At 42.0% G+C, this 12111-nt stretch overlaps 2 protein-coding genes across 4 annotated transcripts in view; one reads left to right on the top strand and one right to left on the bottom strand.

The window, feature by feature from the left end:
- Window positions 1–5956, bottom strand: part of MBTD1 (mbt domain containing 1) — a 61255-nt gene extending 55299 nt beyond the window's left edge. For 2 of the 3 annotated variants that reach the window (XM_090257687.1, XM_090257689.1), the window contains exons 1-3: window positions 4861–5083; window positions 4155–4218; window positions 459–556 (exon numbers count right to left, since the gene is read on the bottom strand). The gene's annotated coding sequence lies outside the window, so the exon portion shown is untranslated. Of the gene's footprint in view, window positions 1–458; window positions 557–4154; window positions 4219–4860; window positions 5084–5145 lie in introns of those variants that run through there. The other variant, XM_090257688.1, reaches the window with a different exon arrangement.
- The window catches only part of UTP18 (UTP18 small subunit processome component), a 37444-nt gene continuing 30845 nt past the window's right edge, over window positions 5513–12111 (top strand). The window contains exons 1-4 of the mRNA XM_090257691.1: window positions 5513–5950; window positions 7538–7650; window positions 9281–9379; window positions 11540–11607. Coding sequence (XP_090113817.1) covers window positions 5612–5950; window positions 7538–7650; window positions 9281–9379; window positions 11540–11607 — 619 coding nt within the window. The 5' untranslated portion in view covers window positions 5513–5611. The remainder of the gene's footprint in view (window positions 5951–7537; window positions 7651–9280; window positions 9380–11539; window positions 11608–12111) is intronic.

Here is a 12111-nt window from a genome sequence, read left to right as displayed (position 1 = left end):
GTCTCTTCATTCCATCACAGGACGGAAAGCACAGTCCAGTAGTGATACAATTCACTGCCATTATATAGATATGCCTTTGCTCTTTCTAAGATTATTAGGAGGAAAATAAATGTTAAGGATTTGGGATTACTGGGGTTTTGTTTCCCACAAGTTCAATGTGAAAGAAAGAATAAACTCAGGTCAATGACACAATCAGAAGGAAATGGAAAACAATAATATCCTGAATAACCTATCTAGACAAACTGAAAAATACCCAGGGAGTAAGAGAAGACAATATATTACATAACTATATTCAAGATTTAAAGTAACAGTGAGCAAAAGGAAGTTATTCTTTAATTTATAAGAAATGCAAATTTCTATCTTTTTGGCTTCTGGTTCCACTACTTATATGAATTTGAATATAACAATTACTTGGGTCTTAGTTTCCCTCTCTGCTAAATAAGGAAAACACCACTTACCACACAGGAAGGATGTATGATAAAATAAATAATTCACATGAATGGGCTTTCAGTTCTTCAGGAGAAAGCTATGAATCCTTAAGTATGAACCTGAAAAGCTATTAAAAATAAGATGAGCATGTCAAATTAAGCCTGAAACACAATAGCCTAGTTAGCTAGCAAGTCTACCCAAATAACAGAAAACATACTACAGCTATAATGCAACTGTAGTTTGAACAATCAATGTCATTTATTAATGTTAGTAGAGCAAAGACAGGTTAAACAGATAATTTGGCATCATATTAATGTAAAATGATGGTATTTCTCTTGGTGTTTACCATTTAAAAATATATTTGGATCTAGTTGCTCAAAAGATATATAATCACTGAGCAGTAATAACTATGGATATTAATAATGAAACAATTAAAATAGGGTTATAAAATAAAGTTTTGAAGTCTAAAATTCAAGTAATAGGTGGTATTATCTAATACTTACTGAACAATATATACAAGTCATTATGCTAAGCACCAGAAATACAAAAAAGTGCTAGGCTTAACATATCCTATGACTAGACTGCAAACTATGGGCAAGTAGTAGAGAGGACAAGAAATTACTATTAAATATTAATTAAGGACTACTGTATACAAACAGTTCTATTAAGAATGAAGTAGGAATTGGATAACACAGTGAAAAGGGAAAAAGAGAAAGGGATCCTGGGAAGATAACATTTAAATTAGCATTTGTAGCAGCTTACGTTTTCTTATACAGTGGTCATCACATCTGACTGGAGGTTTATGGAAACCTTGGGAGGCAGGAAGGAAGGGCTGATACTCAAAGAAATTTAGGCAGCTTGCCTAAGATCACAGGTCAGGAGGGGCAGAGCTAGAGCCAAGCCAGTGTGCCAGCTCTCTCCAGAGCTTATTTCTATTATGCTAAGTTATCAATACTAAAGTGAGAACTAGAAGGGAGCTCAGAAATTCTTCTAAAGATTTTTCCTTAAAGAATGTGATAAAAAGTTTTCTGGGACATGTATCAAAAACAGAGATTCCCAGACCCCACTACAGACCTACTGCTCCAGGAGAAAGGTTTTGTCTTTTTACAAGAACTCTTTAAGAGGTGATTCTATTGACTAGCTGAGTGACCAGCTGAGTTCAGAAAATACTGTTGCATATTTCTATGTCCAATATGGTAGACACGTGGTTACTTAAATTTACACTGATTACATCAATAAAATAAAAAATTTGGTTCTTCAGTCTCATTAACTACGTCTGAAGTGCTCAATAGCCACGTGTGGCAAGTGACTACCATATAGAATGCCACAGATATAGGGTATTTCCATTGCTGTAGAAAGTCCTATTGGATAATGCTGATGCTAGACCAACCCTTCAGCTGTGAGGATGAGAAAACTAAGGCACAGAATTTTGTCCAGTGAGTGCCATGAAGCTAGTTAGTGGCAGAAGTGAAACTAACCTACTCTGCCAATGCCTCTCTTATTATGTCACTTCATCCCACCTCTAATTCAGTTTATTTAAATAGAATAATTTTCTTTCCACCTGTTCTTGTGGGTTCCAGCAAAGAAAAATTCTAAATGTGTGGGGAAAAAAAAATCTTAACAAGGTTCATTAAAAAAAAAATCATGATTAAATCTAAACCAAGCTGCAATCTGCGTAAATTTAAAAGTAATTTTGGACAAAATTAAGAATATCCTGGTGTTACAGGGTATATCTTAGCTTGTTTTAACTATTTTAAGTCCTTCCTCTTCTATTGTCCTGATGGTTTTTATCTTTCTTGGATTTTAAATCCTGAAACTAATGATACATTTCAACTGGCTTACCTTAAAATTATTAAGTGTGAAACAATTAAATCTTATTTAGCAACCATTTTAGAGATGAAAAATTGAGAAACAAGGAGCAACCAAAAGAACAGTGACTTGTCTAATTTTAGAATGTGGTCACTCAAAACCACTGAGTGCTTGTGGTTGACAGTATTTATACCTTTACTATACCTTAATGCATCATTTTCACTTCTAAGCTACAATTGTAGCTGTTGGCTACTCTGTCACACTTTGAAACAGCTTCAATGTAACTGAAGGACTAGAAGGACCTGAACATCCAGGAAGGTTCAGACATTAATTAGGTTAATGTGTAGCCAGCCATAAAAAACCACAGCAATGTCTTCTTTAAAATAAAACCAGTTGTTCCTGTCTAGTATGTTTAGAATGCAAATGTCTCCAAAGTCAGTCAACTTAAGTCATGACAGTTCATGTTTAAAGCAAGCAGGAAATAACTTGGAGCTCCATCTTCCAGTATTTAAAACTTTAAAGACACAGGTATACAGCTCTATTAACTTTTTAGTATCCAGTATCCGTTGCCATGTTCAAGTCCAAGGACTAAATTTAGAGGAAATATTGTGTCAAAGTTTGTGTAAAATTAAAACTTAAATGGTAAAAAACATGACCCAAATCAGATACTTATATACCAGTACTTAAGACATTTTTACCATAATTTGCAAGGCATCCAGAAGCCTGAGATGTGGTTCTATATAAATAGAAGCAATTTGTTATTCAGAGGAGGTGGTGCAAAAAGACAGCTATTTTCTTTCTAAACACTCTTTGGTAGTGAGGTAAACAAACTAAGAAACATACAATCTAAGCACACTAGAGCAGAGCAACAATGTCTAAGCCATAAAAGGGGGAGAGAAAATATGTCTGTGCTCTAACATTTTAAACAGGGGACTGGGAGTATAAAATGAAATTTATTCTCTGGCTTCTTGACAAGATTCATTACTTCTACATTTTATCTGTTATGTCTTGACTCCCACTTTACCATATTAGGAAAAGGAAATCATGTGCCTTCAAGATTCTTATGCCAACAGAACTACTTTTGGTGGCAGTATAGCTCATCAAATGAAGAACTTAGAAAAACGCTAAGTGACAGACAACAGTAGAAACTGAACTCTCCACTACCAAGTGCTAAATACTGGAGCATACTAATAATGTAAGGCATGAAAAACAATGCAAACTTTAAGCAAATACTAAAGTGTTGTAAAAGTCTCAGATCTCATAAAAAAGCTGTTAAAAACAATAACAAACAAAAAAGACCCACACAGAAAAAAATGAAAACACTGGTGTAGGAGGGGCTGGAGAAAGAAGAGCAGCTGGAAAGGAATACCCAGGTCAAAAGATGGGGAGGAAAGGGGTGTTTTGATCACCCCACTACCAGGACATGCTTCTAACAGCTTCAGCACTATTCCCAAGACACAATTTTAAGCATCCTTCGGGAAAGCGATTCAGGCAACAAGCTTTGAGACGGGGGAACTGGAGATGATGCTAAAATTTTTAACTTCAAAAAAAGATGCACTAATGAGAAAAGAGCCACGAGATTCCCAGGCCATCATGCCCGAGCTTCCTGGAGGACACTATCAGCCCTTCTTTTCAGCTGGCCCCCACTCTCTCAAGCCCTCCTCCCTGCGCTTCCCTGCTGTTCTTTCCTGGCACACAGAATATAGGCCAAGGAGCGGTGGGTGGGTGAGGAGGATGTGAGAGAAAACCTGAGAAGTAAAAAAGGGAGCAACTTCACAAGGACATGAATGAGGCTACAGGCTCTGCGAAGGGCAGGCAACAGTCGCAACTACTGGAAGGGGGAACGGGCTTTCCGGGGCCGCAGTGAACGCTCAGGGCTGGCGGGGTTAAGTTTAAGCAGAGGCCAGACTACCTACCACTTGTCACAGAGGCTGCAGAGGGGCCGGCGGCTTTGGGTGACCTCTAATGTCTCTCCCGACTCTGAAACGTTAGGATTCTTATATCACAAAAGAGAACGCAAAGGTCACAGAAGCCCACCGACTTTGCACCCCTTGAAACTCAAGCCGTCCCGGCGGCTGCCTCCCAAACACCACTCCCACCTCTCCCTCCCACACGTGCCCACCCCGCCCCCTTTCAATATTTCCACCTCCACGTGCGAAATGCCTCGCGGCACTCGCCCCAAAGGGGATAGGAGCCTTGCCCAGCAAAGCACCACAACTATGCCCCCCCAGGGGAAGTGAGGACTCCACTCTCCCACCCTAGACGGCTGAAAAAGGAAAAGTCTCAAATCCAGCCTCCCCCTCACATCCCCCAGCCAGAGCTGAAGGGGGTGGGGGCGGGACACAGAGGAAAACTTTCTTCTGCATTTTTTCTTTCAAAAAGTGTTTGCAGAGTGTAGCGAGAACCCCGACGCGTCCGGGGCTGGGGGTGGGGTGGGGGGAGGGGAACCCCCAATCGTTTAACGGCCGATAGGGGGAGGGGAGCTCCGGAGGTTGAGGGGGCGTGGGATGGAGAAGCAGGCCGGGGAGCCGGGTCAAACAGCTGAAGGGGCTCCTGGGGTCGGGGAGCAGCAGGAGTCCCCCCCACCTGGCACACAAAGCGACTGCCGCGCTCGGCTCTCACCAGATCCTTTGTGCTTTCCATCAGGGCCTCATGGGTAGGGGTTGTCCGTGCTCCCCAGGCCCGCGGCGCCCCCTCCCCGAGCTGGGGGCAGGCGCCTCTCCCCGGGGCTACGGTGACTACAGGGGTGCCCCGGCTGGGCCCACACCGGCGGCGGCTGCGGCAGCCCCCGGATTTCCCCCCCTTTAAGTAGGGTGGCCCCAGGATATCAACAACATTAGCATAGCCCTCCCTCCCAGCGCGCCTGCGCCGTGACCCGCGCCCCGATTGGCCCACTTCCCTACATACCCTCCTCGCTCTCTTCCAGCGTGGGACCCTCTGCAGGCTCCGTACTCCAAGGGCCGTACCAAAACGAAGGGGTGGAGAATGCAGTTGGGGCTTGTGTTGAGTAGAGTGGCTGAAAGTCAGGAGGAAGAGTAAAAGTTTCACTCAGTCACCTCAGTTTATACTGTGGCTTTCTTGTACTCCTTTCAGTCAGTTGCAGCTGCTAAGTTGTGTTGGAAAAAATTTTTCCACTCCAGTAACGACGCCTCCCCCTCCACCCGGAAGATTGGTCTTGCCGAAGGAACTCCCCTGCCGGGAGGGGTTGGTGCGGGGAGTGGGCGTTACGTAGGGCAAGAGTGTTGGTCACGTGCTTGTAGGCTGCGCAGGCTCTGTTCAGTACTCTCCGGCCTCAGCAGCAGCGGAGAGCGCCGTGCCTCCGCGCACGCGCAGTGAGGGTCCACGTGAGCGCCTGCGTTTCTCAAAACCAACGATGCCGCCGGAACGGAGAAGCCGAAGGAGACCTGACCGGAGAGCCGGAGCAAGGCCGAACCGGAAGACCCGAATGAAGCCGGACAGGATAGCCCGAGCGAGGCCGGGCGGACCGCCCCGAAAGGCTGCTTATTCATCCCAGCGGAAACTGCAGGCCGGGTCGAGAGCAGCGGCCGCTGCGATCGCAGTCGCGGCAGAGGAGGAGAAACGGCTCAGGCAGCAGCACCGTCTGACTCTGGAGGAGGACAAGCCGGCGGTGGAACGGTGCCTGGAGGAACTGGTCTTCGGTGATGTCGAGGACAACGAGGACGTGCTCCTGCAGCGTTTGCGAGGCCCGCGGGTGAGGGAGGCCGTGGCGCGCGGACCGGGCGCGCTCGGGCGGGGCGCGCGGTAGGCGGCGACCCGGAGGCGGAGCCTGGGCGATCTGCTGCGCCGGCGGGCACCCAGGTGGGCGGGAGCGGGGAACGCGGACGCCTAGGGGGGCCGAGTGGCCTCGAGAGGGCGGAGACCGCGCCTTTCTCCGCCCTGAGGGGGAGCTGCTGTGCTAGGTATCCGGCAGGCGCGCCGCACATGTTTGTTTACAGTGAGCTGTAATCGGGAGCATCTTTCGTGGCTCAGTCCTACTATCCTCAAACTTCGTGTTTTTTCTTTCGTGGTCGTTCGATCCCCTGCGTTAATGCGTTGCGGTCATTCAGGAATTCCACTTCGTTTGGGGAATCAGAATTCGTGGACCCAGGCGTGGGTATCAGCGTTTTAACATCTCTCCAAGTAATTGACTCGCCAACTTTGAGAATGACCACGTAATCGTCTATTCAACAGATATTTGTGAGCCTGTTGGGTGCCAGATATTTTTCCTGGCAATGAAATTGCGTGATTATAATTTTTGCACACTTAAAAAATAATCATCCCTTTTATTGTATATGCCCCCCGCGAAGATAGGGAGCCCCAGGCATTGTTCTAGGCACTGGAGTTGAAACAGCATTGGAAAAAAAGTGACAAAAATCCCTGCCTTTTTGGAGCTTCTGTACTGGTGGCAGAGGTGCAAGATAAAAGTGAAAGTATTACTGTAAAATTCACAGTAAGAGCTGAAGAGAAAAAGGAAAGCGCATTTGTGTAGAGAAGACCTGTGAAATTTTACATAAGGTGGCCAAGCAAAGCCTCACTGATAATTGCAGTTTGATAAATGAACATGTACCTAACAAGTATCAATTGATTGCCAGAAACTCATTTGGGTGCTGATGGGAGAAACTGCAGAAACCTAGTAGGTGTGTAGAGAACCATTGGGAAAAGGCTGAACCGTGTGACTATTTCCTAGTCAGGAAAAGTAACAGCCCCTTGTCAGGCTTTGAAGAATCGTAGGCCCATAATAGCCCCTGGAAATCATTTGTTCATTTCTGTTAGTGGTTTGGGGGAAACACAAGCTCAGTTCACGGGACGTTATGTGGTCTAGATTTAGACTCGGTAGTACAGTATAACATGTCTTAAGACGATAGGGGGTCAGGAATGACAAAAATGGAGAGAGTATGTCCAAGAATATGAAATACCAGTTAACTATGACATTTGACCATTTTATCTTGGATGCCAGTCTGCCTCTGGTCCCGTAATTTCTGTAGTGCTGGGATTTTTCCTGCTACTTTCTTTATCTGCCAGCTTAGCTTTTGTTGTTCTGGTCTTACTTGGTCTTTTCCTTGACCTTGTTGACGGTCTCTCCTTGACTGTTCCATCTCACCTCATCTGTCCAGTGTGTGGTACCCTTCTCTCATTTCCTCATTTTCTGTTCTTCTCCAGCATTTGCTGTGGTAGCATCCTGTCCTGTTACTTCATCAGAAGGCTGTAAAAGCAAAGCATTCCACAAGCCATCTCACTTCACGTGTGCCACCACGGGGTATGAAAAGCTCAGTGCTTGAGGGCATTTTGTCTTCTCTAGGTTCAAGTACAGGAAGACTCAGGTGACTCCGAAGTGGAGAATGAAGCAAAGGATAATTTTCCACCTCGAAAGAAGCCAGTTTGGGTGGATGAAGAGGATGAAGATGAGGAAATGTAAGTTGCCAAATTTTTCTTCCACTCTCCATCTGGATACTTTAAAAGTTATATTGCAGGTTTGAAAAAAGTTCTCTTTACAAATATGTGATTATGTGAAGATTTGAGAGATACTGGACAGTACAGGAGAGAAAAGGTCATTCACATTCATAATCCTGCCACTGAGGTAGAAGCTGTTAACACGTATACCACTCTCCCTGTCACTTCTCTTCTGTGTTGTCTAGATCTGAGTATGCCTCCTAATTTGGCCAGGTCCTACCTGACCATGTGCAAGTTTGGAACTACCTTTTCTTGTGTATAAAATGGAGCTAATGATAGGAACTATTGGGTTGGGCAAAGTCTGTATGGTTTTTTTCTATAAAGTAAAAGACACATTTTTAATTTTCACCAATAACGTTATTGATTTGGATGTTTTGGGTATGTCAGCTGTCTCCCGTGTGATATAATGTTGATTCTTCTCAATTAATGTCTCAATGTGATCGCCATCGACTTCAACTGCTCTACCCGACTGTGGAGCATCGTCCAGCGAGAACTCTTCAGCACAAAACTTCAGAAACCACTTTTGACATGTTCAGTCCGTCACAGCACCTTCTCCATGCACCATACAGATTTTTGCGTTTCAGTTGCATTTTTACCTTTCTTGAAATAATAAAGCGTAATATGCCAAAAATGTCATTTATTTTCTTCCATCTTAATGTTGAAATGGCTGCACAAAAATTCACCAGTTTTGATAAGTTTGTTTATTTATTTACTTAAAGACTTTATTTATTTATTTTTAGAGAGAAGGGCAGGGAGGGAGAAAGGGAGAGAAACATCAATGGGTGGTTGCCTCTCATGTGCCCCCAACTGGGGACCTGGCGCAACCCAGGCGTGTGCCCTGACTGGGAATTGAACCGGTGACCCTTTGGTTTGCAGGCCGGTGCTCATTCCACTGAGTCACACCAGCCAGGGCTAATTTTGTTCTTAAGGTCTGACAGAATATTTAACTTTTTTATAGTCAAATCTATTAATCTTTTTTTTCCTTTTTTTTGTTATTAAAAGTAAAAAGTCCTTCAGAGAGAGACAGATGTTTGCATATGTTTTCCCTTCATAGTATTTTAAGGTTTGATTTGTATATATTTGATTTTTTTTTAATAATTTATTTGTTTATTTATTTTTAGAGAGAGGGGTAAGGAGAAAGAGAGGGAGAGAAACATCACTGTGTGGTTGCCTCTCACTCGCGCCCCCAGCTGGGGACCTGACGTGCAACCTAGTTATGTGCCCTGACTGGGAATCGAACCAGCGACACTTGGCTTGCAGGCCGACACTCAATCCACTGAGCCACAGCAGCCAGGGCTTATATTTGATTTTTTGTTTTACCTGGAACTTATTTAGGTGAATAGCCTAAGCTGTGTCTAAAGTCTTTATGAATTTGAACTGTTAGCTCTTACAGGGTAGATTGGATTATCTGAAATATTGGAGACTCCTTTGTGTGTTGGGAAGAATGGAGAATGTGTGTCTGAGATGTTCCACATCTTATAAATTTTGACTGACCTATATTCAATTAAATTAGTTTTCTCAAACTACTAGATGCAACAACTATTTATGTTGAATCTTTAAAAGTTAAAGTATGCTGTTCTGTTTTTCATAGGGTTGACATGGTGAACAATCGTTTTCGGAAAGATATGATGAAAAATGCCAGTGAAGGTAAACTTTCAAAAGATGAGCTTCAGAAGAGACTTAAGGAAGAGTAAGTATCCTTTTTCATATGATTTAACCGGGAGGTATTTATAACCATTAGTTGACTTTGATTTGCTCAGTTTTTGGTTGTAATAGCTTCTTGGTAGTACAATTTCCATTTTGAAACAGTACGAGCATTGCTTTGGGAAAAAATGATTAAATTTTAGTGTTTTGTGGGAAGAGGGACTACAAGTACAAAAAATCTTTTGGAAAAAACTTACAACCCCATCACCCAAATATAATCAGAGATTCTGTTGTTTACTTGCTTGTTCATTTGTATATGGTAAACCACCTCTTTTTTATAACTTCTAGGCTCTTCTAGTTGAACAGAGCTGGGAAATATGTGTATATAAAATATTTTTAAAGTATTTTATTTTTGTTTGTATTGACCTTAAAAAAATTCCTAGATGTTTATTGCATTATCACTTTTTTTAAAAGTAGGTTTATTGAAGTATAATTCATAGTGAAATTCACTCTTTTAAAAGTATCTTTATGAATTTTGTTAAACACATAGTCATGTAAGCATCACAGCAGTTAAGGTAAGTAATCAAAATATAGGACATTGCCATCACTCCCTCTCTCCTCAACTTCTCATCTCTCTAGCCCCTGACAACCACTGATGTTTTCTGTCCTTATAGATTTGTTTTTTCCAGAGTGTCATAGAAATGAAACATATAGTAAGTATATAGTCTTTAGAATCTGTTAAGTCTATCTAGTGAATCTTATTTCAGGTGTTTTCAGCTTTCAGCTTTAGATTTTTTTCAGCTTGAGACCTCCTTTTGTTCAGTTTCTATTTTCCCTTTGTTATGTTAAATTTCTTTAAATACTTGAAAAATTTTTTTATTAGCTATTTCAAAGTCCTTGTGTGCTCATTCTATTTTGTCTGTCATTTCTGTGTCTTTCTATTGACTGGTTTTTCTTCTGGTTATGGGTCATGTTTTGCTTCTATGCAGGTCTAGTAATTTTGATTCAGTTCTGAGGAGTGTGTTTTTAAGTGTTGATTGTATTTTTTGCTTTTGTGTGTTGAACTTAGTGTTGGCAGGCCATTAATTAGCTTGGAGATACAGTTTGATCCTTTCAAGATTTATTTTTAGCTTTGTTCTAGAGTAGCATAATCTCCTCTAGTCTGGGTTAGTTTTGTTACTAATGTACACCTTTTCTGGGATCTCTGCCGAATGCCCTGTTCAGTAAGGATCTTCTCTCTAACTGGTTGGAACTCGAGTGTTTGAGCTTTAGTATTGTGCAGCTTAACAACTCCATAGTTCTTTGACCTCATGGAGCTTTCGCGCTTTGAGTGTACAGCTTTAGTATTCAGCAAAAGTGTCTGCAGACACCTGTGCAGATTTCTGGACCACTTTCTCTTCTACAGTCCACTGCTCCTCTACTTCCAGTTGTCTCAGCCTCTGTCAGGTCTGCTCTTTTTCTCCTCCGTGCCATGGTCTTTAAAATGCCTTCAGGGGACAACCCTGGTGATGATGGGACTCTCCTTGTTATTTCCCTTCTGTCACGGACCACAGTCCTATGTTGCCTGTTGTCCACTTTCTGAAGACAGTTTCATGTATTTTGTCCAGTGTTCTGGGTTTTTTTGGCTAGTGGGCTTAGTTTGGTGGGCCTGCCTGTATTTCTATATAATACAATTAAAATGACCTTTTTGTACTCTTCTAGGTACCAGCCCTTCAGAATATAACTGTTGTGTTTCTCCTAACACTTATTTTTTTTTCAGAGGGAAACTCCCATTTTAGTCAAAGTACATATGATGTAGGTTTTGTATTAGCAATCTGGTCATTTTTTTCAGATGGGTTCCATCATGTACTCTGTACTACTGCACTGGTTTATAAGCACAGAGACTTGTTTACTTAGTCCCAAGATCTGGGATGTGTTGAACTGAACAAAAAAGACAACCATGTAACTTAATGTAAAAAATTAACAGCTGTGCATTCAAGTGACCCGTATCCAGGAATTACTTAGATGGTTAGAGGTTCATGCAAGTTTCCAAAGTAAGCATGTTGGGACTATATTGGGCGAGTAGACTTTCTATTCCTAAACATAATAGCTTCTTTGGAAGAGAATCCATAACATATTTTCAAGGATGAGCTAACCTATAGTCTTTAAATGTATCAAGCTCTGTGAACATATGGTTAACATACGAATTTTTCCTATTTTTGCTTAGATTCCAGCATGCCATGGGGGGAGTACCTGCCTGGGTAGAGAATCGTAAGCGGAAAATGTCTTCAGATGGTGAGTATTGATACCTCTGTTTAAGTTAGCAAATAAGTTCTATTCCTGTTTTGTTATTATTTGAGCTTTCTCATGAGGCTCATTGAAACCTGGTGTTTCAAATATGTCCTTTCTTTCTTTCTTTCTTTTTTTTTTTAATGTCTGGTTTTGAAATCTAGCATTTCTATGAGGGAAACCCTTTTACAATAATGGAAGGCTTACTTAACAACATTTTCTCCACTGAAAGCACAATAATGGGTGGGTTTTATGATTTTTTTTCCTCAACAAAACTGTGTTGCATTATGGCATAGGATTAAGGAAAAATGAATAGTACCATTACTTCTCAATTCAGATTCCCTTCTGAAGATATTGGCAGCTGATCTAGGAAATGGATTAGCTTCCTAAAGAGGACATGGCAGGTCAGGCTCGATGATTAGTATTTATAAAAACTTATTTTCAATGCCAGGTTTTAAGTTTGGCTGTATAGTAACCTATTTTCTGCTTTTTATTTTTATTACTATTATT

The sequence above is a fragment of the Furipterus horrens genome, unplaced genomic scaffold, assembly GCF_987537825.1.
Source record: "Furipterus horrens unplaced genomic scaffold, mFurHor1.1.pri manual_scaffold_11, whole genome shotgun sequence".
NCBI lineage: Eukaryota > Metazoa > Chordata > Mammalia > Chiroptera > Furipteridae > Furipterus > Furipterus horrens.
Note: the sequence above shows the minus strand (reverse complement) of the source record. Positions and strands in the feature narration are given on the sequence as shown.